The 25,651-nt window shown below is 47.0% G+C and overlaps 1 protein-coding gene across 1 annotated transcript; it reads left to right on the top strand.

Moving 5' to 3' along the window:
• Positions 1-6,063: 6,063 nt before the first annotated feature.
• On the top strand, positions 6,064-23,045 carry drd2a (dopamine receptor D2a). The gene is made up of 7 exons (XM_067247067.1): positions 6,064-6,342; positions 10,853-10,962; positions 14,225-14,361; positions 15,058-15,266; positions 21,088-21,177; positions 21,744-22,203; positions 22,828-23,045. Exons 1-7 carry the CDS (start codon positions 6,064-6,066, stop codon positions 23,022-23,024), a joined length of 1,482 nt encoding a protein of 493 aa, XP_067103168.1. The 3' UTR covers positions 23,025-23,045.
• Positions 23,046-25,651: the final 2,606 nt, after the last annotated feature.

The raw sequence follows: 25,651 nt of genomic DNA on the forward strand, positions 1-25,651 counted from the left end.
GATTTGGTATAGCTGCATGTCTGTAGGATGGACCAATGACTTTTGAGAACTGTCGTATCTATAAATGGTCTGTTGAAGAATGTTCTGGGGGGTTCAGGGCCATCAGCTGGGTAGTGCTGGTGGGCTGGATTCTCCCGGTTCCATTCTAGAATGCTAGATGGAGCTGTATGAATTGTCTTTGTGTTATTGTCTTATGTTTGTGTGTCGATGATGTTATGTTGATAACATTATTATGTTCAAATCTACGTCAAATAAACATTAACTCTGTACTTCACCCGACTTCAGCTTAAACAATTGATTCTCTAAAAAACTTCCACGACAGTATGCGTGTGTGTGTGAGAGTGTGTGTGTTTGTGAGTGTGTGTGAGAGTGAAAGACTGTGTGTGTGTGTGTGTGTGTGTACAGACGTGTGAAAAGACGTCAGAGCGAGCGTCTGGTTTTAATAGTGTTACATAGCGCGGCCTGTTGTGATTTTGTCCATTGCTATAAATCTAGCTGTAGTGTGTGTTACAGCCGTGTCTGTGATGCACAGCACCGACGGGAGATGTGTTGTTGAAAGGTGATCCTGTTTAGGCGTGATTCATCTCAGTGTGCTGGGGTTACCTTGACCTGCAGGCCCTCATGTAAAAACATAGTGTTCCTAATGTCCCACCTTGTCTCTGTTTCCTGCTCTGCCAGCATCACTGTAGAGGAGCACCCGTTGGGCTGGAGAGGAGGAGGAGGAGAAGGAAACAGCGTACATGTTGTGTGTGCTAGAGGTGTCTGTCCAGAGTGATTGGGTGCTTGTTCTGGGTACCTCAGGTCTGGTCCTAACCAAGCTGGGTTGGAGATGATGAGTTTAGAAAAACAGAGCTGTTGCTGCAATCGACCTGTTTTCCTGTCTCTGTGATCTTACCTGTTTTGACGGTGTGTCGGTGTGATCTGCCTGGAACAGAGCCTTCTTCCCCTGGAGAGGTAGACATGCCACTGTTTCAGTCACACACAACCAACAGAGTCAGAGAACCCCACTATCTCTCTCTTACTGCGTGTTAGACACACACACACATTTATCTGCCTGAATGTCTTTACTATTTAGCTTTGTAGCGCTTGACACTCACAAAAGCCATTCTGGATTCATCATGGATCTCTGTGGAATCCCCAGCTGCACCCGTCAGACAAGTGTGAGACAGATTGACAGAGTGAATGAATTAAAGGATGGACAAAATGGAGAGAGAAAAGAGAGAGAAAGAGAGAAAACAAAAGCCCTGGAGGGGAATGAAATCTCTCAACAATTATCTGTCTTTGGAACATATAGAGCCACAATGCTATTGAATGAGAATGTGGGATCTAGTCCCAGTCTGCTCCAGACCCAGTCTGCCTCCAGACCCAGTCTGCCTCCAGACCCAGTCTGTCTCCAGACCCAGTCTGCCTCCAGACCCAGTCTGCCTCCAGACCCCAGTCTGCCTCCAGTCAGAGTCTGCCTCCAGTCAGAGTCTGCCTCCAGTCCCAGTCTGCCTCCAGACCCCAGTCTGCCTCCAGTCAGAGTCTGCCTCCAGTCCCAGTCTGCCTCCAGACCCCAGTCTGCCTCCAGACCCCAGTCACACGGACCCTTGTTAGATAGATCCATGGATGAACATAGTGATTGACACACACACTCACATATGCTCCCACACACTTGCACACACACTCACACACTTGCACACACACTATGCTCCACACACACATACAAACACCACAAACACATGAGGCTTGCACAAGCTAACACACTCACACACACACATGCAGACCTCTGAGGTGTGTCAGAAACAACATTAGCTAGGCTTTGTGTACAGCCAGAACCTTTTGTCTTTTGTGTTTTCTAGTGGCAACCACAGGCTCGCTGAGCACAGAAAGAGAGCAGCAACGAGGTCAGACCAGGCGCAGAGGGCCAGAGTGCTGGAGTGGCTATAATCTGAAATAGCTCTTCAATTGCTGTTGTGACATTTCACCCGGAGGGGGTTCAGTGGGGGGGTGGCCGGTACGGGTGTAGTGGCCTGGGGGGTGGTGGGGGGGGAGGTCTGTTTTGCCGGGCTAACTCAAGGCCCCTGCGCTTTTGACCTTTACAGGGACTTTTATGAATAATTTGTCCCGTCGAATGCTTTCTTTAGCAGCACTGCTTGCGAAACTACTTTTCTGTGTCAGCACAACCTTTTTTTATGAGAGCTGGGTGGTCAACAATACAGACTGGTCATTAAAAAGAAGCTTAATGGATTCCCCTTTCTTTCTCTGTAATCATCTGGTTGGATGTGATTCAAAGTTTCTGAATGCTGTATTTTTTCTTTGTGTTTATTGTTGGTTGTTAGAAGAGATGACGAGAATTAGAGTTAAAGAGAGTTGAAGAGAGTTGAGGAGAGGAGAGCCATCAGAGACCTTTCTGGTTGCCGGGTGCTGGTTGCTATGATGGAGCTACCTGCTCTTCCTAATGAGGACGTCTGAGGCTTGTTACCCAAGGTCCTCTCTGCTCAGTACAACTCCTCTCCTCTTCTCTTCTTTCCTCGACTCTCCTTTCCCCTTAACTCCACTTCCTACCTCTCCCCTCCTCTCCCCTCCTCGACTCACCTCTCCTCTAGTTAAACTACAGCCCAGATTCCTGGTGGTTCTACCACACCCTGTTGCCTAAAACAGCCTCACATTGTTTTGAGGTCTTCTATCTGGAGTGTTTCTGTGTGATCATGCTGGTGCTACACTGCACGGACCCTTCATGGCCCCTGTGAACTCACGCTGTTGTATCGCTACCTGTTTGAAGAATCCTGGATATTTCATTAGTGGATTCATAGCTTCTTTGTGGAGGTCTGTCAGGACACAGTGGGATCTGTTAGGAAGATAACTGCTCGTGTCACTCATGGCTTCTCTGTAGAATGCAGAGGGGTGTTGAAGTTCTGTCTGTCTTTTCTCTCCTTTTTCTATTTTCATTACCCTTTGCTTGCTCTAAGAGATCAATTTCATTTTCTCTCTTACTCACCCCTTTCTTTCTCTCACTCACTCACTCAGCCATTTTTTTCACTCACTCTTTCACCCCCCCTCTCCTCCATGTCTCTCCTTCTGTATCTGTCTCTCTCTCTCTCTCTGTCTCTCTCTCTGTGTCTCTCTCTCTCTTTAGATAGATAGTCAGCCGTATCTAAACACCTGGATGGATGAATCTAGGATTCTTTTCCCACCAAGACAATCTCTCTGCCATCTGGCCCTGCATCCTCCCCGGTCCTCCCACCGGCTCGGCACTAATCCAAGCACGCCGGGCCGAAACCGACTGGTTCTCATATGCCCTTGGAGACAAAACGGGTGGCCAAACTAATCTATCGGGAGAAAATAATTTAGCTTGTTAAATCTTGCATGCGTTGGATGCTTTCTTAGGTCGATCCATCCCCATCTACGTCGGTTCTGAGGTGCACAGAGGAGCGGCCTGCTCGAAGGCCAGGTTTCGAACCACAGCTCGTTCGAGTTGCTCCCGCAAAAACGTGGTAAGAGAGAGAGAGGCAACATCACAACAGGAAGATGAAGACACAGTAATTGCTACTCTTGAAAGGACTTTTATTTTCGTCTCTGTGAGACTTGAAGTAGCCTGGTTTAGAGAAAGGCTGTGATGACTAACCTCGTGTCGTTCTGTCGTTCACAGTCACAAATGACAGCAATTTTAGTCGGGGAATCGTTGATAGATAATTGACTAGCTTCCGTCAATGGTTTTGACCCGGCCAGTAAGAGGTCCGAGGCGGATGGAAAACAAATTTAAAAAGCCTTTATCTGAATTGAGAATCAACCACTTTGGTGTGTATTGACAACCATGTCTGCTGAGGTCTCTAATGTTGTAGGCATTCACACAGACACACATTCTCTCACACACACACACAGACCCGTCGCATGGGTCGTGCCAACTGTGCAACCGCACAGGGCCTTGCGCCACTGGGGGCCTCGCGCCTGCCTGGTTTACAATCACGTTTTTTTTGTTTGTTTCTACTTTAAACCTTTTTTTACACATGCACACACAGCAAGGCACACACACACGCAGGATATGACTATATATATGTCGGAATTATGGACAGTCCCTGTGCAGCTTGGAAGTGATTCATGCACACACACAAACTCACAAAAACACATGCACACACACAAGCACTCATTCGGGCACACATTCACACACAAACATCTACACATAGGCACCCCTATATGAGGTTATATTGGGAGCAATAATGTGGATGGAGGGTGATGTGAAATAATCTGTGGATGTAGGTAGAGAGAGAATGGATGGAGGGAGGAAGGAAGGAAGGCGTATGGTTGTGTGTAAATGTTGGAGGGTATGGGAACAATAGATTAAGGGATGGTAGGATGGAGAAGAGAGGAAATAGGGTAGAGTAGAGATGGAGGGATGGAGAAGAGAACAAGGAGGATATGGTAAAATGAAGGAATAGTGGAGCTATGCACCAAGTAAGTAGTTAATTTACCTGTTATTGTTTGATTTGTCCTGATTGGACACGTTATTGTTTGATGTGAAGATTTCTGAGGGAAACACGCCTCTCTAATGGCTGCTGGTGCTAGCAGTTGCTCTTTCTCTGTGGCTTGAAATGGGCATCCAGCTGTACTGAAAGCATGTTTCCTCAGGTCTGGATCATGCTGTGTTTCTGTTGTTTACATTTGTATAGGTCAGAGATGGACAGAGAAGTGTATTAGTCAGGATGATCTTAATTCACCTTCCTTTCCACAGTATTGATCTGTTTGCCGTAAAGCTCTTTCCACCTTGTTGGCATGATGCAGGTGACAACTCTAGAAAAGCTTCCATACATGTGACCTGTGTCCTCACACACAGAGCCTTTGACTCCCACTCATAGCTCACAGGGTGTACAGCCTATTGTATGTGACAGGAGCCTGTAGATGCTGCCCTGGAACATGTTCCAGGAGGATAAAGAAAGGGAGAGAGAGAGAGAGAGATAGAGAGATGGAGAGGTAGAGAGAGAGATGGAGAGGTAGAGAGAGCGAGAGAGAGAGAAACAGGTGGGAGGTCAACCAAGAGGAGCAGGTGGCAGCAATAGCTGCTCTGTTGTAGTTCTCTAGTGCTCTGTTCTAGTCCTCTAGTGCTCCCTCCTCCCATCACCAGGAGAGTCTCCCTCTCCCTCCTCCCATCACCAGGAGAGTCTCCCTCTCCCTCCTCCCATCACCAGGAGAGTCTCCCTCTCCCTCCTCCCATCACCAGGAGAGTCTCCCTCTCCCTCCTCCCATCACCAGGAGAGTCTCCCTCCTCCCATCACCAGGAGAGTCTCCCTCCTCCCATCACCAGGAGAGTCTCCCTCTCCCTCCTCCCATCACCAGGAGAGTCTCCCTCTCCCTCCTCCCATCACCAGGAGAGTCTCCCTCCTCCCATCACCAGGAGAGTCTCCCTCCTCCCATCACCAGGAGAGTCTCCCTCCCATCACCAGGAGAGTCTCCCTCTCCCTCCTCCCATCACCAGGAGAGTCTCCCTCTCCCTCCTCCCATCACCAGGAGAGTCTCCCTCCTCCCATCACCAGGAGAGTCTCCCTCCTCCCATCACCAGGAGAGTCTCCCTCTCCCTCCTCCCATCACCAGGAGAGTCTCCCTCTCCCTCCTCCCATCACCAGGAGAGTCTCCCTCCTCCCATCACCAGGAGAGTCTCCCTCCTCCCATCACCAGGAGAGTCTCCCTCTCCCTCCTCCCATCACCAGGAGAGTCTCCCTCTCCCTCCTCCCATCACCAGGAGAGTCTCCCTCCTCCCATCACCAGGAGAGTCTCCCTCTCCCTCCTCCCATCACCAGGAGAGTCTCCCTCCTCCCCTCTGTCCTTCCATCCCTCCTCCCTCACAAAATCCCTGTTCTGTTGTTTTGTTCTGTTTTGTTCGGTCATGTTATGTCCTCTCCTCTTCTCTTCTGTCCTCTTCTGTCCTTTCCTCTCTCCTTTCCTTTCTTCTCCCCTTCTCTTCTCTCCTCCAGTGCCCCCCCCCCCTCCACATACCTCCCTCCCAGGTGTCAACTTAACTCTCCCTCTCTCCCTCTCTCCCTCCTCTCTCTCCCAGGGCCCTTCCTCGGCCTTCCTCACTCACAGCTCATGGATGTCCTTACCCAGTATGCCTACAACGAGAGTTACTACGACAATGACACATGGGGCCTCAACGACACGGAGCGCGTGCAGAAGCACCCGTACAACTACTACGCCATGCTCCTCACGCTGCTCATCTTCGTCATTGTCTTCGGCAACGTGCTGGTGTGCATCGCCGTGTCCAGGGAGAAGGCTCTCCAGACCACCACCAACTACCTGATCGTCAGCCTGGCCGTGGCTGACCTGCTGGTGGCCACGCTTGTCATGCCCTGGGTGGTCTACCTGGAGGTAGGGAGAGATGCCGGACTGACACACACACACACTCACACACACACACACTCACTCACTCACTTATACACACACACACAGTCACTCACTTATACACAGACACACAGACACACACACTCACTCATTTATACACAGACACACGCGCATAAGGAGGCACGCGCACGCATGTACGCATACACCCATACACACTCTCACACACAAACGAACGCACACACACACACAGAAGAGAGCTGGGTCTGATTCCTTCTCTCTCTCCATCTTTTCCACTCTCGGCTGACTCACTAATTCACTCTCACGTAGTTCTCTCCCACGGCCTCTGTCACACATACACGCACGCACACACACACAGGCTGCCGCGTAGCCCAGTTTGTGTTATTCAGCAGTCGTCTCCAGCATTAATTTGTGGTCTGATGACATTACAGATAGAAAATCAGACATGCAAATGCACAGATGCTCTGAATGGGAAAATGTGTCCAAAACTTTGACTGGCATGTCGCTATGAACTTGTTTCACTCTGTTTTACAAAGTTTAATTTAATAATTAGTCTGTGAGTCTGCCATTGGACCTGACAAGCTTACAACGCTATGCTGTATAGATATTGCAAGACTGCACTTCCATTACATTACACCTTATTTATATTTAACAAAGTCATGCCTCCGATCTTTGTGTTTTTAGCAGTTAAGGTTCCATGCTGCAGGGCAACAGTGTCGAATTCTGAGAGTAGAGAATTAAGATGCTATCAAGGCTAAACCGTGGGAACTATTACCTAGTTTTACAACCGTAATTTTAAATTAAAGTCAGCACATTAAAAAGAAATAACTCGAACTTAAAATGTGTATCAGTGACGTGTCCTTTTAGAGGATGTGTAATGGCACAGAGATGCAGACAGAGAAGGAGAGGAAGGATGGAAGGAAGGAGGGAGGGGAAAAGAGAATTGGAGGGAGGAAGAGAGGGGAAGAGGGAGGAGTAGAGAGGGAGGGAGAGAGGGAGGAGAGAGAGAGAGACACAGAGAGAGAGAGAGAGAGAGAGAGAGGGGGGGGGGGAGGGAGGGAGGGGAGGGAGGGAGGGAGGGAGGAAGGAAGGAAGGAAGGAAGGAAGGAAGGAAGGAAGGAAGGATAGAAAGGGCAAAGGTGCGAGAGAGAGAGAGAGAGAGAGAGAGAGAGAGAGAGAGAGAGAGAGAGAGAGAGAGAGAGAGAGAGAGAGAGAGAGAGAGAGGGAAAGAGGAAGAGACAGAGTGATACACACACACACACACAGACAGATCAGCCTTGAGGGCCAGAGAGATGAAGAGAGGATGGGGAGATATCCAGCATCATTAATAGGTACTCTGCATTCTAAGGCTCAAAGTCTGGATAGTGGCAAAGTCATGATGTCAACCCCCCCACCTTCACCGGTCCCCCCTTCCCCATCCCCCATCTCCCCCTGCCACAGACTGGCCCAGAGTCTCACTCCTGCATTATTCTGTATTATTGTGCAATCCAACTTTTCGAAGCATCTGATGTGAGGTGTGGACTGTGTGCTTTGTAAACGAGCAGGCGATCAGGTGAGGTTGAATCAATGCCCACTGACATTTGGGACTGTGAGCAGAGGAGAGCGGAGCCTTGGGCTAGTATTCCAGTATTGCACTAGATTCTCTGCCCAATCAATACGCAGGGAGGAAGTAGGCCAGCTAACAGATAAATACCTCTCTCTCTCTCTCTCTCTCTCTCTCTCTCTCTCTCTCTCTCTCTCTGTATCTCTCTCTATCAGTCTCTCAGTATCTGTTTTTGTCATCTTCCTTCACCTCTGCTCTCTCTCTCTCTCTCTCTCTCTCTCTCTCTCTCTCTCTCTCTCTCTCCATATCACCTTTCTCTTCTACATATCCCCCTTTCTCTCTCCCTTTCTCTCAGTCTTTTGAACACTCCAAAGCAAAGTGCATGTAACGTGATATCTCTTTAACATTCTAGAACCCTCCCCGGACAGAACTGTGACCCCCCCCCCGTTGTCGTCGTCGTCTCATAGGTTTACATTGAACTGTACAGTTTGGACTGCAGATGGACAGCAAATGTCACCATTTGACCAGTACACAACCCTTTGTGTCCAGACCCTGCTGTGGCCTGGTTCATTGAACCCTTTCCATCTCTGCATCACAGAATTTGGGGTCAACGCAGCATTAGCACGCGCTTAACCAGGAAGTGAAGGGTGGACCAAATGAGTTTGTATAGCGTTTGTTGATCTCAAATCATCCATCTCATCCAAACGCTAGATACGCTGCCTGGGTGACAGTGTGTCTGAGACGTCCTAAACGCTGTCTCTCTCGTCTCCAGCCTCACGGCTCTGCGAGGATAGCTCACTGTGGTTTCTATGACTACGAGAGTAAACAGTGTCCAACTCAAGCAGAACAGTTTATTTAATGCAAATGTTTACAGTTACTGTGTAAAGTGGGTTTTGGAATGTGAGAGAGTATGTGTATGAGCTTTAGCATTGTTGTGTTCTGTATACAGAATGTGTGTGTCTGCGAGTGTGTGTGTCTGCGTGTGTGTGTGTGTGTGTGTGTGTGTCTGCGTGAAATGGTTTACAGACATCTCAGCCCACTCCTGATGTGAGGCCCTTATTTTGGATCTTGAGCACAGCTTTCTACAGCCGTGCCCTTTGTCATTAAATGCTAAATTAGCATTAATTATGACAGTTTTCACATCCAGCCAGCCGTGTCTAATACGAGAGCGAGAGAGCACACTGCTGGCTCACACATTGTGTGTCACGATCATTACTGTCTTTGTTGAGGAGAAGGAGGAGAGGCGTCAGCCACAGCCTTCCTGCTGTCTTCCCTTCTCCTCCTTGTTTTTTCCCCTCTATTCCTCTTCTCTCTCCTCTCCCCTTCTCTTTCATCTTCCATCCCCCTTTTCATGTCTCTTCGGTGTCCCAGCCGTTCTCGTCGTCTTTTATCTACCCTTTTTTTCCCTCCAACCACGCAGCCTTCTGTACTCTCACAGAACACAGTGGCTAGTAAACCCCCGAACAGCACGCCAGGCGTATCTTATCAGATGAATAATCTGTCCTTGTATTACGAGAGAGAGGCAGAGACACAAGGCATCGGCAGAGCAGCACACCAGGAAGCATGTAGAAGGCTGCGCTCACATTAACATAACAATTGGATTTTTCCTTGGTGTGTTTCATTTGGATTGTGCTGCTAGGCAGACCAGCACAATCCCTCTGTGTGTGTGTGTGTGTCAGTTCACACAACTTAGTGTAGATGCACGCAGATTATGTATGGGTCTGTATGTGTGTGGGATGGGGGCGAGGGGTAGAGATGCGGGGCTGGTGACAGAGAGATGCGGGAATGATCAATAGGAACTGAGATACAGAAAGACGTGGCGAGGAGGGCAGGTGGAGTAAAAAGAAAGCAGGCAAAGTATCTTTCATACGGGCCCGTCAGGTCATGCTTTAATGCCTGGCAGAGGAGGAGCAGCCAAGACAGTAGGCTCTGAAAGCTGTTTTCCCTGGAGACATGGTGCCTGGAGAGGAAGCTCTGCTGTGTCCTGGTGTGCCTCTACTGGGTTAGGAGGAGAAGACAGGAGAGGAGAAGAGACAGAAGAGGAGAGGAGAAGAGACAGAAGAGGAGAGGAGAAGACAGGAGAGGAGAGAAGAGAAGAGAAGAGAGGAGAGAAGAGAGGAGAAGAGAGGAGAGGAGAAGACAGGAGAGGAGAGGAGAGAAGAGAGGAGAGGAGAGAAGAGGACAAGACAGAAAGAGAGGAGAAGACAGGAGAGCAGAGGTGGAGAATAGAAGAGACAGAACATCTGAAGCCATGACCACCCCCCCCCCCCCTTCTCTTCCCCGCAACACCCCCCGTCCCTCCCCTCCCTCTCTCCCCTCCTTCTCTTGTCAGAGAATCTCCGATGATATATAGTACTATGGGAGTTGGAGTGCAAGCTCCTGTAGAGAGTGGAAGTGGGTTTCATGAATACCGATGGTTTCATCAGCAGTCCCCTGGGGCTGTCTGGGAGTCCCTCGGCCTGGCGCCTGCCACTCATAACCGCCCTCCTCCCACCCTCCTCCACGCCGGCCTCCGAGTGGGAGGAGTCACCCTGAATGACAGGAAGAATCAGTTTGCCTGACGGAGTTGTCAGGAGATACATGTGAACAGCTGAGCTGATTGAATAAATGGTTTGTGTCCGTCACTTAACATTCGGCGGAATGCTCCTTTAATGCCAGCGGGTGACACTTGGTTCTAGTTGAGAGGCAGGCAGATGCCGAACTCAAGTCAAGAAAGGCCAGCTAAATGTTTAATGGGCCTGGAGTGAACCTGGTTGGATGTTTGTGACGTCTTTAAAGTGCAGTTTGTTCTTGTGTATACTTAGTGGGAATGTGTTTTGTTTCTTTTTTGTTTTTATTCTGCGGAATGTTCCCATGCGACAAGGCTCCAAAACGCCAAACAGTGTTTAGGCTCTCTGAGCACACCTGCCGGACGTTTGGAGGTGTTCAGCTGACGTCTGCCTTGTTGTTTGTTGCTGTTTGTTGCTTGTCTTCCAGGTGGTGGGCGAGTGGCGCTTCAGCAAGATCCACTGTGACATCTTTGTCACACTGGACGTCATGATGTGTACGGCCAGCATCCTCAACCTCTGTGCCATCAGCATCGACCGGTGAGGGGGGGGGGTGTTGGTGGAGGGAGGGTTAGGGGAGGGGAGCGGAGCGGAGGGGAGGGGAAGAGAAGGGAATAGAATGGGAAAGGAAGGGAGGACGCACCTGAATAGCCTCATTGGTACCAAGGTTGGATGGGGTCAATTGGATCAGGAGATGACTACATTTGAGGTGGAAAGGGAGGCACCCATGGAGGAATAAATAAAGAGAGGGAGGAATAGAAAATGCAAGACGGGGAGAGAGGAAGTCTCAAATAGATAAAGTAAGGGAGGGAGGAGCTTCGATTGTTCCGTCAGCACCCGGGTCAGTCAGATCACCAGATGAAAAATTGGTGGGGGGAGAAGGCGAGAAGCAACGACGGAGGAATAAAGAAAGGGAGGGAGGGAGGAGTTTAGATTGTTCAATCGGCACCCAGGTCAGGCTCCACTGAGGAGCCACAAAGGAAATCTTTAGATGTGAACACAGACAACAATGTAGCAGCTGTGTGATGGTTAATAGTTGCATCAGGAGAACAGGAGGCTGGAGAGACAACCAGACCTATTACTCTCCCTCTCTTTCTTTCTCTCTCAATCTGTCTCCCTCTTTCCCATCCTTCTCTCTTCCTCGCTCTCTCCCCTTCTCTCTCTCTTCCTCTTCCTCTCTCTCTCTAGAGAGAGGAGGAGGAAGAGAGACAAGTGGAGCTGCTACTCTCTCCTGCCAGAGACAGCTCCCCTCTCATCAATGAATAAACGTGCTGCGATAAGAGCAAAACGTCACCATGGCCACACCGATGCTTGATTCAAAAGGTTTAATTAAAATGTCCATTGAGGAAATGTGTGTTCGATATATGAAATGCAAATGTAAGATGTATTCTAATGTATTCTGGGATAAAGTGAAGCCCACTCCAAATGCAGTATGGCTGGTGAATACCATAGAGGACCTGAGTAGTTTGAGTGTCCCCTTATCCTGGTCCACAGCGGTGATTAAGGTAGACACACAAACACACAATTACTCTCAGACACACACACACACTCAATTACTCACAGACACAAGCACACACACACACTCAATCATTCATTTACAGACATAGAAAACTCTCTCTGACACACACATACACAACATTTCCCACAGACACACAAACACACACAAGCGCTTAATTACTCACAGACACAAGCAAACACACACAAAATCACTGAGAGACACACAACCTCTATCTAACACACAAGCCAACACACACACAAACTATCCCACATTGTCACACACACACACACACACACACACACACCCAAACTCTCTCACACTGTCATGCACACACTTCCTCCACACTCTCCCGAAACAAAGTGAACCAATGAGGAGATCCAGCAAAGAAATGTAAAATAGCATTATTGAACTTTTCATCTATATTTTACTGATTAAATTCTGCAGAAGAGGGATAAGAGAACCAAGCTTGGTTTCCTGTAAGTGCTGCAGAATTGTAGAGGCTTAGTCAACCTACAGGATTAATAAACCAAATTACAATGGAATCAATATGGCAGAGGCTGCAAGATTCCTTGGATTTCCTGAGGGTTTTAGTCCAGTGATAATGTCTGCCACCAGGCCAGTGCTAATTGATAAGGTTTCTCCTGAGGGATTCTGGGAGATGTGGTTCCTTCCCCTACTTTGTTTCTTACAGCCCTCACATACAGACTCACACATGGGCTTTGGTGTCACACATACACATATGGGCAAACAAGCAAGTAAACTACCACAAACAACTTCATGTGACCTCGTACGCACATATACACGCACACAAACACACACACACAAACCCACGACCAATCATCACACGCGAAGAGCACTCTCATTTGACACTCAGTAGGCTACATTACGTGCAATTTCCCCACTCACATAATTATCCTTCTCTTTTTTATAACAACACATTTGAGGGAACTATTCTTCTTCAGCAAGCGGGCATGTGTAAGTGTGGTGGTTCTCCTGTTTACAGCTGCTTGGCTCTCCTTCTGACATCTTACTCTTTACCCAAGGAAAATCAAATGGCACCATGCCATCACGGTTACTGAAATATGACCCCACTGATCTCTCCCTTCTCTCTCTGGGGTAGATTTACTAACACTACGCAGTTTACGCTGGGTCTGTTTATGCGACTTTAGTAATAACGCCCGCTATGCTTCCTCATTTTGCGTAGTATTTATCAAACCTGACACCCATCAGGCAATTATCTCATACTGCCCCCTCTAGCGTAATTAGCGGCCTCTAAAAGAACAATGGGCCCGCATGTCAGTTGTCAGGTGGCTGAGCGGTTAGGGAATCGGGCTAGTAATCTGAATGTTGCCAGTTCGATTCCCCACCGTGTCAAATGATGTTGTGTCCTTGGGCAAGGCACTTCACCCTACTTGCCTCGGGGGGAATGTCCCTGTACTTACTGTAAGTCGCTCTGGATAAAAGTCTCTGCTAAATGACTAAATGTATCTATCATGGTGGATCTTCCTACGGGAAAAAGAAAGCGCAAGCGTAAATTTAGTGACGTGCATGAAGTTACAGCAAACTTGAACATATTACAGAGCAGAACATTTACATTTACATGTATTCATTTAGCAGATGCTTTTATCCAAAGCGACTTCCAAGAGAGAGCTTTACAAAAGTGCATAGGTCAATGATCATAAACAATGAGATAACCCCCAAAACATTGCGGGTAACCAAAACAGCATACAAACATGAAGAACATCCCCACCCTCTGAAAAAATTGGCTTATGTCTTCGCCTTGCTCGGATCACTGCTGCCATTGAATAAGGTAAATTTGTACACACAGGAAAACGCGCTCCTGGTTTCGACCTGCTTTTAAGAGGCGGATAATTTTCCCCGCAGGATACAGGCGCTCTTACTGGCAGTCTTTGTAAATACCGCAGAATATATAATTAAGCACACTTTACGTGTATTCTCCCACCTTTTGAGTGGAAGTCCCACTTTCCCCATGACCCTCCCACGAACGCATATTGAAAGCGCGACTTGCCTGTTCTCGCTCATGTGGAAGGCAATCTGCGATTTTACCCAAGTGCGCCCTGTTTGTAAATAGCCCGCATCGGTTAAGTCAGTGTTTGTGAACAATTAACGCCTGGAATCAGCCGTAAACGGCTTGATAAATCTAGCCCTCAGTCTCTGTCTCTCTGTCTCTCTTTCTTTCTTAACTTCTTTCTTTCTCTTCACTATCCTCTCTCACACACACCTTTCTGCCCCTACTCCACCCCCCCCCCCCCCCCAAACACACACACACACACCTTCTCCCAGGTACACAGCGGTGGCCATGCCAATGCTGTACAACACGCGCTACAGCTCCAGGCGCCGTGTCACCGTCATGATCTCTGTGGTGTGGGTGCTGTCCTTTGCCATCTCCTGTCCCCTGCTGTTCGGCCTCAACAACACTGGTGAGCCACGCACACACACACACACACATATCAATACACATACACATATCTACAATACATAGTATACAATACTCATTTCGGCATACAAACACACAAATATCTATATGCACACATACAAACACACACACTGCCTATATGCGCACACCCGCAAACGCACGCATATACACACTCCCTTCCACACACACACTCAAAACGAATAAAGTTACAGTAGCCCGCCTGCCCCGCTGTAAATCCCAGCTGGCACATATTGCTTCTTCACATACAGTAGCAGGACGCCACCAGGCTAGCATCCTGCTCGGCCTGCCCGGTGCAAACGCACTCCATCATGTCAGGGCCAGTCTCCAACAGCCCCTCTGCTTCAGCTCCATGGTGCTGCGGCTGGGAGCTGGGTCTCAGTCACCAGGCTGACATGATGTGGAGACAATGTAGTGAGCTGACGTTACACAGCAGCTACGTCTGCTGCTCTGCTGAACACCATGGTGTAAATCCCCGACAGGAGTTAGCACGGCTCGAGGTCTCAGGAGGGGTCAGGACTGAAATATGCCGTCCCTCTCCCTTGTTCCATCCTTTGTCTCTCGCTCCCTCCCTCCCCCCCTTCTTCCCTCCCTCCCTTCCTTCCTTTCTTCCCACTTTCCCTCCCTTTCATCCTCCCTTCTTTCCTTCCCCTTCTCTACTTCCCTCCCTGCCCTCCCCTAGCAACGCGTGACGAGGCACAGTGCGTGATCGCCAACCCGGCCTTCGTGGTCTACTCCTCCATCGTGTCCTTCTACGTCCCCTTCATCATCACCCTGCTGGTGTACGTGCAGATCTACGTTGTGCTCCGCAAGCGGCGGAAACGCGTCAACACCAAGCCCAAGCGCTCCGGCCACCAGGGCCCCGAGCACGAGCTGGCCGCCACGCTGAAGGTGAGCCTGACAGAGACAGACGCTAGAACAGAGCTTAAGAAGACTGTACCAGACCAGCTATAGTCTTACGGTCTATGAAGGTGACAGAGATCATGTTTATTTATTTTTTTACAAGGCCAGGGCCAACAAATTAAATGCATTTAGGAGTTTGGCTGTATGCGTGAATGATACACAAATGGCTACTAATATTGAATTGGACAAGCGACACGTAGATTAGGTGTGTATTATAATCTGAAAAGGAAGGAGTTGTGTCTTGGTGTGTCTCTCTCTGGATCCACCAGAACCCCAGAGTGCTGCTCTGATCCAGGTTCTCCTCTGTTCCAGCTGCCACTATTCCAGGCTTTCTCTGGTCACACGACCCTAAAGAGAGACAGAAAAGGGAGATTTGGACCGTACTGTACTTACCCTGGTCATGTGATCACAGACATGCTCTTGTTTAACCCCCCTGACCCTCTTGAGACACAGGAGATTAGCTTCTAGAAGGTCTGTGTTGAGCCGGCTGAGACAGGTTCATCCTCTCCCTGCTACTCACTGAATCACAAAAACACTGGCTCAGTGATCCCCCCAGAACACAAGAAGCAAATGAGAAAGCACACCAATATGAGAGGCCGTATAGGCCATTATTCATACTTGGTCTCACATACACGCCATGACCTCACATATATACCATCATACTCTCACATATATACCATTATACTCTCACATATATACCATTATACTCTTGCACATAAACTACTTGGTCTCACATACAACACCATAACCTCACATATATACCATTATACTCTCACATATGTACCATTATACTCTCACATATATACCATTATACTCTCACATATATACCATTATACTCTTGCACATAAACTACTTGGTCTCACATACAACACCATAACCTCACATATATACCATTATACTCTCACATATGTACCATTATACTCTCACATATATACCATTATACTCTCACATATATACCATTATACTCTCACATATGTACCATTATACTCTCACATAAACACTATTATACTCTCACATATACACCATTATACTCTCACATATACACCATTATACTCTCACATATACACCATTATACTCTCACATATACACTATTATACTCTCACATATACACCATTATACTCTTGCACATAAACTGGCATACTCTCTTACACACACAAAAATACCCTCTTATATGCACCATCATACTAAAGTATGACAATATATGCAAGAGACAAATAGTATGTGTGAAACAGAATGTTAGTATATGTACGAGAATAACAGGATGTGTAAGAGAGAATACTTGTCTATGTAAGAGAGAATACTTGTCTATGTGAGAGAGAATACTTGTCTATGTGAGAGAGAATACTTGTCTATGTGAGAGAGAATACTTGTCTATGTGAGAGAGAATACTTGTCTTTGTGAGAGAGAATACTTGTCTTTGTGAGAGAGAATACTTGTCTTTTTGAGAGAGAATACTTGTCTTTGTGAGAGAGAATACTTGTCTTTGTGAGAGAGAATACTTGTCTATATGAGAGAGAATACTTGTCTATGTGAGAGAGAATACTTGTCTATGTGAGAGAGTTTGATTGAAAAGGAAGTAGTACTGAATTCTCAGTTCCTGATTGGCTTACACATGAAGAAGGATTTGGGGTAGATGTAGCTAACGCCCACCTTCCCTATCAAGACGAGACTGAGTGACATGACAAGATGGATTCATTAATAACATTTTGCATACTCCAAATCCTGCGGCGTCATTGTCAGAAATGTTGTATCAAAGACGACAGCCATACACGGGGGCTGTTTCTAACGCTAACGTTGACAATGAAATGCGCCGGCTCTTCAGACCTGGATCAGGTGCATCAAGGAGCGGCAGCAGCACTCTGTCAGGAGCTAGTCTTAATGCCAGCCAAGTGATGGCGCAAACCCAATATCAAACTCCGCAGTACTTAAGACTAACTCCTGACAGAGTGCTGCTGCCGCTCCGTGATGCACCTGATCGAGGTCTGAAGAGCAGGCGCATTTCATCGTTAGCGTCAGAAATAGCCACTGTGGATGGCTGTCGTCTTTGATTCCAACATTTCTGACAACGATTCAAGCAAATCCACAAAAAAACTCAAATGTAGAATTACATAGTTGTTTAGGAAGCTATACCGACCCCCACTACTTGAGTCAAAAGTCCTAGATCAGTTTTTCAATTGATGAAACAAACTATCATTTAAATTAAATGCCTGTGTGAATACCGTCCCGTGGCACTGGGGTTTTAACCGTTGACGTCTTTAATTAGTCGAGTGGTCTTTACACCCTTGGCTACTAACCTAAGCTTCAATGCCACAACCTGAATTTGATGTAAATCTGTTCACAACATTTTCCAGTTGGGACTTTTAGTATCCTATTTGAGTGTAGGCCCCTATGCACGATGAGTGCCCGCACCCATTCACTGCAACGAAATAGCTTCATGGATCCGACTCGGAATCTGAGCTTAGAGACGCTTGACAAAAAATGTGTTTGGCGTGTGGTGCGTTTTGGAATTGTTAATGTGATGTGTTCCCATCGTATTTAAGACGAAATAGTTTACAAAGAAGAGGTTTGTTAATGTGACTGTATACATATCTCACTCATACTGGCTAATCAGCTAACATGTTAAAGTAGCCTAGTCTACATCCAAAGTCGCCGTCGTGAAACTAGCCTCACTTTCACAAAAAGCTTCGAGGTAAAATTAAACCTTCAAAAACGTCTACATTTAGCCAATATTATTGTGCACAATTATTTTAGTATAGTTAATATGTAATTTAATTCCATAATTTCCCCAGGAATAACTGTAAAAACGTATTTCAGGAACGGGTCTGTCCTCCCTACAATAACGCCGCAGCATTTGGAGTATTCAAAATGTTATTAATAAGTCCAATGGCTTCATTAAGCCGCCCACTCTCTGCCATCTTGCCATGTCACTCAGTCTCGTCTTGATAGGGAAGGTGGGCGTTAGCTACATCTACCCCAAATCCTTCTTCTTCATTTGTAAGCCAATCAGGAAATGAGAATTCAGTACTACTTCCTTTTCAATCAAACTGCCTTCCGTTTCAATCAAACTCTCTCACATAGACAAGTATTCTCTCTCATATAGACAAGTATTCTCTCTCACATAGACAAGTATTCTCTCTCACATAGACAAGTATTCTCTCTCACATAGATAAGTATTCTCTCTTACACATCCTGTTATTCTCTTACATATAGTAACATTCTGTTTCACACATACTATTTGTCTCTTACATATATTGTCATACTTTAGTATGATGGTGCATATAAGACGGTATTTTTGTGTGTGTAAGAGAGTATGCCAGTTTATGTGCAAGAGTATAATGGTGTATATGTGAGAGTATAATAGTGTATATGTGAGAGTATAATGGTGTATATGTGAGAGTATAATGGTGTATATGTGAGAGTATAATGGTGTATATGTGAGAGTATAATAGTGTATATGTGAGAGTATAATGGTGTATATGTGAGAGTATAATGGTATATATGTGAGAGTATAATGGTATATATGTGAGGTCATGGTGTGTATGTGAGAGTATAATGGTGTATACGTGAGAGTATAATGGTGTATACGTGAGAGTATAATGGTATATACGTGAGAGTATAATGGTATATATGTGAGAGTATAATGGTATATATGTGAGGTCATAGCGTGTATGTGAGATCAAGTATGAATTAAGTCCTATACGGCCTCTCATACACCAACACACACACACACACTGTCCCTCAGGAGCACACACACAAACGCACACGCACACACTCACTGCCCCGAGGAGAACACAAACACACTTACAAACCCATCATCATTGATTTTGTAGAGAGATCAACAGCCATCCTTCTAGCGGAGGTCAGGATCTCCCAAGATCCAGTGATCCAGGCAGTCCCCAGTCTCAGTCCCCCAGTCTCAACCCCCCACTCTCAGTCCCCCACTCTCAGCCCCCCAGTCTCAACCCCCCACTCTCAGCCCCCCACTCTCAGCCCCCCAGTCTCAACCCCCCACTCTCAGCCCCCCACTCTCAGCCCCCCAGTCTCAGTCCCCCACTCTCAGCCCCCCAGTCTCAGCCCCCCACTCTCAGCCCCCCACTCTCAGTCCTCCAGTCTCAACCCCCTGGCCACCTATGCTCATGGATTGGCAGGTCTCTTTCCCTGAACGTCAGCAGTAATTCTTAACAATTCTGAATTCTGTCGTGCTACTGAAAACTTTCCCTTTCATCCATACGGATTTTACTGACGCAAAGCAGATCAATGACTTCTGAGCCTAGAAACACAGTAATGTATTTGACTCTGCTTTACTCTTACACAAACAGTAAAGTAAATGCCTTTGGTTGGTGTGTGTATGACTGTGTGTGTGGATGTCTGGGTGTGTAATCCATGTCAGCATGGATCAGCAGGTCTAACCATTGCTAATGTAATAGCAAGGCAGTTGCAAGGAATACAGTCCTCATCAGTTTTGGCTGTCAGTCAATACATGTTTTAAATTATAATAATACTTGACCTATGCCAGTAATTTTAAACCTGCCATGAATACTGTTATTGACATCATGGAGAATTAAAGGGTACACACACACACACACAATCACACACCACACAGTAACACAGATGGACTGTGATGTTTTTGATGGCTGATCTTTGTTCTAAGTGGTTTCTCTCAAAGACAGATTGATTAACCAGAGAGCTATGGTAAAGAACTACAGTTATAAAATCATCTTTTGAATTGTAGACACTCAATAAGAATGTACTATAGCAACTGTTTCCAGTATATCATCTGTGAAATCATGACAGGATTCATGTGGAAATAAATATAATTTCCCTGCTGATAATTAGAAACAATATGGTAGTTTTATTGTCAGGTAGAATGTTAAAATCAATATAATAAGTAAATTGATAATTAATTAGAAGTATATGGTCGTTTCAATGGAAGGGAGAAAAGGCTGTAATAGGTCTGTGTACTAATGCTGTCTCTCTCCCCTGGCCTTCCCTCTCTTTCTCCCTGACCTCCCTCTCTCACCCCTGACCTCCCTCTCTCACCCCTGACCTCTGTCCCTCACTCCTGACCTCCCTCTCTCACCCCTGACCTCCCTCTCTCACCCCTGGCCTCCCTCACTGTCCCCCCTGGCCTCTCTCTCTCACCCCTGACCTCCCTCTCTCACCCCTGGCCTCCCTCTCTCACCCCTGACCTCCCTCTCTCACCCCTGCCTCCCTCTCTCACCCCTGACCTCCCTCTCTCACCCCTGACCTCTGTCCCTCCTGACCTCCCTCTCTCATCCCTGACCTCCCTCTCTCACCCCTGACTTCCCTCTCTCACCCCTGGCCTCCCTCTCTCACCCCTGACCTCCCTCTCTCATCCCTGACCTCCCTCTCTCACCCCTGACCTCTGTCCCTCACTCCTGACCTCCCTCTCTCACCCCTGACCTCCCTCTCTCATCCCTGACCTCCCTCTCTCACCCCTGTCCTCTGTCCCTCACTCCTGACCTCCCTCTCTCATCCCTGGCCTCCCTCACTGTCCCCTCTGGCCTCCCTCTCTCACCCCTGGCCTCTCTCCCCCTGGTGTCCTTCTTCTCTCCACCTGGCCCCTCTTTCTCCCTCGGTCTATCTCTCTCTCCCCCCTGACCTCTTTCTCTCCCCTGACTTGTCTCTCTCTCCTGGCTTCTCTCTCTCCTCTGGCTTGTCTCTCTCCATATCTCCCTCTCTCTGCATGGTCCCTCTCTTCCCTGGCCTCTCTCTCCCTGCTGGTCTCTCTCTTCCCTGGCCTCTCTCTCCCCTGGTCTCTCTCTCTTTCTTGCTCCTCCTTCTGAAGCAAGAGAAGTGCACTCACCCAGAGGATGTACGTCTGTGCACTGTGATCGTCAAGTCTAATGGCAGCTTTCCTGTCAGCAAGAAGAAAGTGGTACGTTTAATTATCTCGGTCTCATTCCAGATATATTTAGTAAACTCTCTGAGGGGGGGGTGGGCGGGGGGCTGTGTGGGGGGGGGAGCGCGCACCCGGGGGGGGGGGGGGGGGGGGGGGGGGGGGCGGTGCTTCCCTTTGGTAAGGAAGTTAACATGGATCCACCTCCAGATTCTCCCCAGTTACCCCCATTAAAACGCGATTCATCAGATGCGTTAAGGATTCAATTTATCAAAGCAGTCGTCAGCGGAAGCCGTAATTATCATTTACCAAACTAAATGGATGATCGCAGCATGTTCATATAATCCCGCCGCCCGAAGGCCCATTATGTGAAGAATGTTTCTGGCACGATGCACCAACCCCCTCTCTGAAAGATTTACAATGTCTTTATTCACTGTATTAAATCACCACAGGCTCACGCTAGTCATTTCCGGTGTCTCACCAAATCTTCATCACAGTTATATCATGAAGCAAAACGGATTTTTGCAATTCATCCAATCACAGCTCAACAAAGAGTATTGTATCAGTAGTTAAAAACAGACCTTCCCCAATCCATCCAATCGCAGATATTCATCAAAGAGGTGGCCAACGAGGTGGAGGACATGGAGTTGGATGACCTGCAGACCTGCAGCAAGGCAGAGAAGCAGCAGAAGTGTCCAGACCCTCCCCAGGCCTCCAGCCACCAGCCCCCCCAGGCCTCCAGCCACCAGCCCCCCCAGGCCTCCTGCCACCAGCCCCCCCAGCCCCAGCCCTCACACCCCTCCCAGCAGCTGCTCCCCAGCAAGGCCCCCAACACCAGCCCCACCTCCACCCCACCCACCCCGCCCAAGGAGGCCCTGAAGACTCAGAAGAATGGGGACACTGGGCCCAAGGAGATCCAGGCGGAGCCTCCCAGGGTGACCAAAGCCTTCCAGACCCAGGCCCTGCCCAACGGCAAGACCCAGACCTCCGTCAAGACCATGAGCAAGAGGAAGATCTCCCAGCAGAAAGAGAAGAAAGCCACACAGATGTTAGCTATTGTCCTGGGTGAGTACAAGTACTTATTTGAGTATTTGCTCAAGTAACTTACTTACTTATTAGAGTAATACTTGTAAGTGTATTGATTTATTTGACGATCCACCTTGTGGGCCACCCTTCAGACCTCTGACACAACTTGAACAGGTAGTTAGAATTGCAGGACGATGAAGACAAAAATTGCTGTAGGAGAGTAGCGACAGCGATGTCAGGGGATCTGGTGTTAGGTCTCTGTAAAGGCAAGGGTACCATGTGTTACCAAGAGGAGCCAATTATAAACAGCTGGTTTATTTGCTGCTCCGAATGCAGTGTGCTGGTCTCCTGCCTGGCTGCTTCAGCTTCTGTTGTGCTGGTTGTTTCTGCTTAGTGAGAGTTTGAAAAGAACTGGAAGGCAGTGCAGTACACAGTGATGCAACAACATGAAAGCATTTGTCCTCTCTTCACTTTGTAACAGACACACAGTTTATTTTTTAGTATAATACTAAAGCAAATAAAGCACACACACCTAAGGTCTGCATCGAGACCTGTCTATCTTTAAATAGACTCTATGCTGTCTTTAATGGTATTGTCCCTCTCCTCTATCTCTTCTCCTTCTTGTGACTCCCCCTCCATCTCGCCCTTCCTCTCCCTCTTTAGGTGTGTTCATCATATGCTGGCTGCCCTTCTTCATCACTCACATCCTGAACACCCACTGCACCACCTGCAAGGTTCCGGCTGAGATGTACAACGCCTTCACATGGCTCGGCTATGTGAACAGCGCAGTCAACCCCATAATTTACACCACCTTCAACGTGGAGTTCAGGAAGGCCTTCATCAAGATCCTGCACTGCTAGGATGGTGTACGAGGAGGAAGCTACGAGGAAGAAGCAGTGACATCACGTGCTGTGTACTTCCATTGGCCGTATTGGGACTGCTACCTGTGACCAAGCCTGCTAGGAGACCAGAGTGACTTAGCGGCGGCCATTTTGGAAGACTATATCAGACAATATGAACTAACTTTGTGGACTAACTGTTCTCTTGAATGAATGTAAATCAAAGGAATAACGTCTGTATCAATGAACTTGTTTCTTGGAAAAAATGTCATATTCTCTAGAGACCATTGTGCTTGTCACTCAAGAGCCATCCTTAATGTATAGAATGCACGCACACACGCAGGAACACGCACAGACACACACAACCACACACACATGGCTGTGATTTAAAAAATAAAAAGCAAATCAACATAATATTTAATCTGTATAGGTTGTGTTTTTGCTGATGCCTGCATTCTGCGGATAACACCGAAGCATCAACAAACCAGTGTTTGTCTCAGTATTAAGCCCAATAATTGAACTAGAAGCTCCTCGGTTTTCAAAACTACCATAAATCAGAATGTGTGCTGAAAAAAACAGAGAATTTTCTATTTCTCACTTTATCATCGGCAGAAGAGGATGCCACTTATGTGCAATGTAATTAAGAATTCAAATCAATAATTTATTTTAATTGAATAAATGTATTATTATGAATATTATTATTCTCACTATTATTATTGTTATCGTTTGCTGTACATGCTTTGTCGAGGACACATTCAATGTGATTATATGGCTGCCGTGGAAACGTGATGCATGTTACATCGCTCCTAACCTTGATGTCTCATCAAATGTATGTTTGACCAAAAAAAAAAAAAAACGAAAGATGTTCAATAAAACACGTTATGAGACACTGTACCGTGGCCCACAAACATCTGTTAACCTTCCTCCAATGACCTTCAATCCCACCAGTCTGAAAACTGATCCTGTAGCAATTTGTTATGTATTTTTCCACACTTTTCCCACAGTTGGGACACTGTCCTGTGTGGTCTTCTTTGAAAATTCACCAGGTGGATTGTGTGGTTGTTTGCGGTCGTTAACCACATTACCAGGAGCCCCAAACCCTTCCTGAGTGGGTTGAGGGCCCTCCGCATCTCTGCTGGCCTTCACACATGCAAACAGAAAGGAATGGTGGTGCCTAACACAATCCTACATAGACCATCTCTCCATAATAGTCTAAAAACTAAATTAGCAGCACCGTCTGTATGTGTGTGAGTGTGTGTGTGAGGGTGTGTGTGTGTATGTGTGTGAGTGTGTGTGTGTGTGTGTGTGTGTGTGCGTGTGTGTGTGTGATGTGATGTGTGAGGATGACACAGTGTGATGTGCAAGCCACTTCTCCCAGGACGTTAGAAGGCCATTAGCCCCATGGCAACCATTATCCGAGAAGAGTTGACTCAACATAGCAGATCAACTCTAACACACACATCATATACAGACTCAATGTAGAAACACAAACATATGATACCCTCAGCCATACTAACACACAGGCACAACACACATTCATACTCAAAAATGTACAGACTGGCAAACACACATACACTCACACACACACTCCATACATGCCCCCTCCAACTGATCTACATACATTAGGTTGCCATGGGGACAGGGAATATAAATACCTGGGTTGACATATTCACATAAAATGTATGTCATAACAGCTGCTTCAGCTGTTTTCTCACCACTTCTGAGGTTCTTAGGAGGCAAAATTGACATTACAGTAGACTGAAAATTTAGATTGAGATAGTATGTATCATATATATATTATATGTCTATAGACATACTGTTTATAGAAATGGATATACATTTATATATGAACATGGTACTGTAAATGTCATGTAAATGTACAGCACTGGCCTGATCTACAGTATGGGTTTCTACACAAACATGGTAAAGTGCCTGCCACATATACATATTTAGATATAAACATGGTACAGTATCTGATATATATATAGCAAATGTTTACTCCTCGACAGGTCTGCAAACGCGAGATAAAAATCGTTTTAACAAATCGAGGCTGATGAAAAGGCTCCAGAAAGGCTCATTCCAGAGCAGGGAAACATCTCCACCCTCAAGGCCTTCTCACTGAGGGGACACCCCTCACATTCCCCAGCACACCTCTCAGTGAACACAGTTGTAAGGCCGAAGACGCTTGTGTTTGTCCCCGGCTGTGAAACAATTTGGTTACATGTCAGGGAGATTGACTCGTTAATATCTGACTCCAATTTAGAAATGTGCAAGTACGTTACCTGTAACCTCGAGCGCTAAACAATCAATGACATGAGACTCTGACCTAGGTAAAAATGGTATGCTTGATCAGGGCACCGACCTTAAAGTAAGCATACTCACTAATAAGCCGTTTATCTCTACTATGGATATGGATTTAACCACCAACACAGTATGCAAACTGACCCCCAGTGGCTACGGTCTTACCTTCGGAGCATGGAAAGTCCTACTGTATGTGACTCAGAGGCCTTAAGTTAAAACCTACTTCGAAAGTGTATGTCTATAGCCAGTGTTAGCCGAATCAACCTAACTAGGTCAAGGTTTTCACCGCCTTACTGTGATAGATACGTACAAGGAGAACCAGTAACTTAAAATGCTCAATGATTTAT

The sequence above is a fragment of the Osmerus mordax genome, chromosome 11, assembly GCF_038355195.1.
Source record: "Osmerus mordax isolate fOsmMor3 chromosome 11, fOsmMor3.pri, whole genome shotgun sequence".
NCBI classification, from domain to species: domain Eukaryota; kingdom Metazoa; phylum Chordata; class Actinopteri; order Osmeriformes; family Osmeridae; genus Osmerus; species Osmerus mordax.

Bases quoted from the DNA above. Each gene is read 5' to 3' on its own strand.
- drd2a (XM_067247067.1), top strand. From the start codon at position 6,064: ATGGATGTCCTTACCCAGTATGCCTACAACGAGAGTTACTACGACAAT. The intron at 15,267-21,087 runs GTGAGCCTGACA...CTCCTTCTGAAG, and splicing joins AGCTGGCCGCCACGCTGAAG to CAAGAGAAGTGCACTCACCC. The intron at 22,204-22,827 runs GTGAGTACAAGT...CTCCCTCTTTAG, and splicing joins GATGTTAGCTATTGTCCTGG to GTGTGTTCATCATATGCTGG.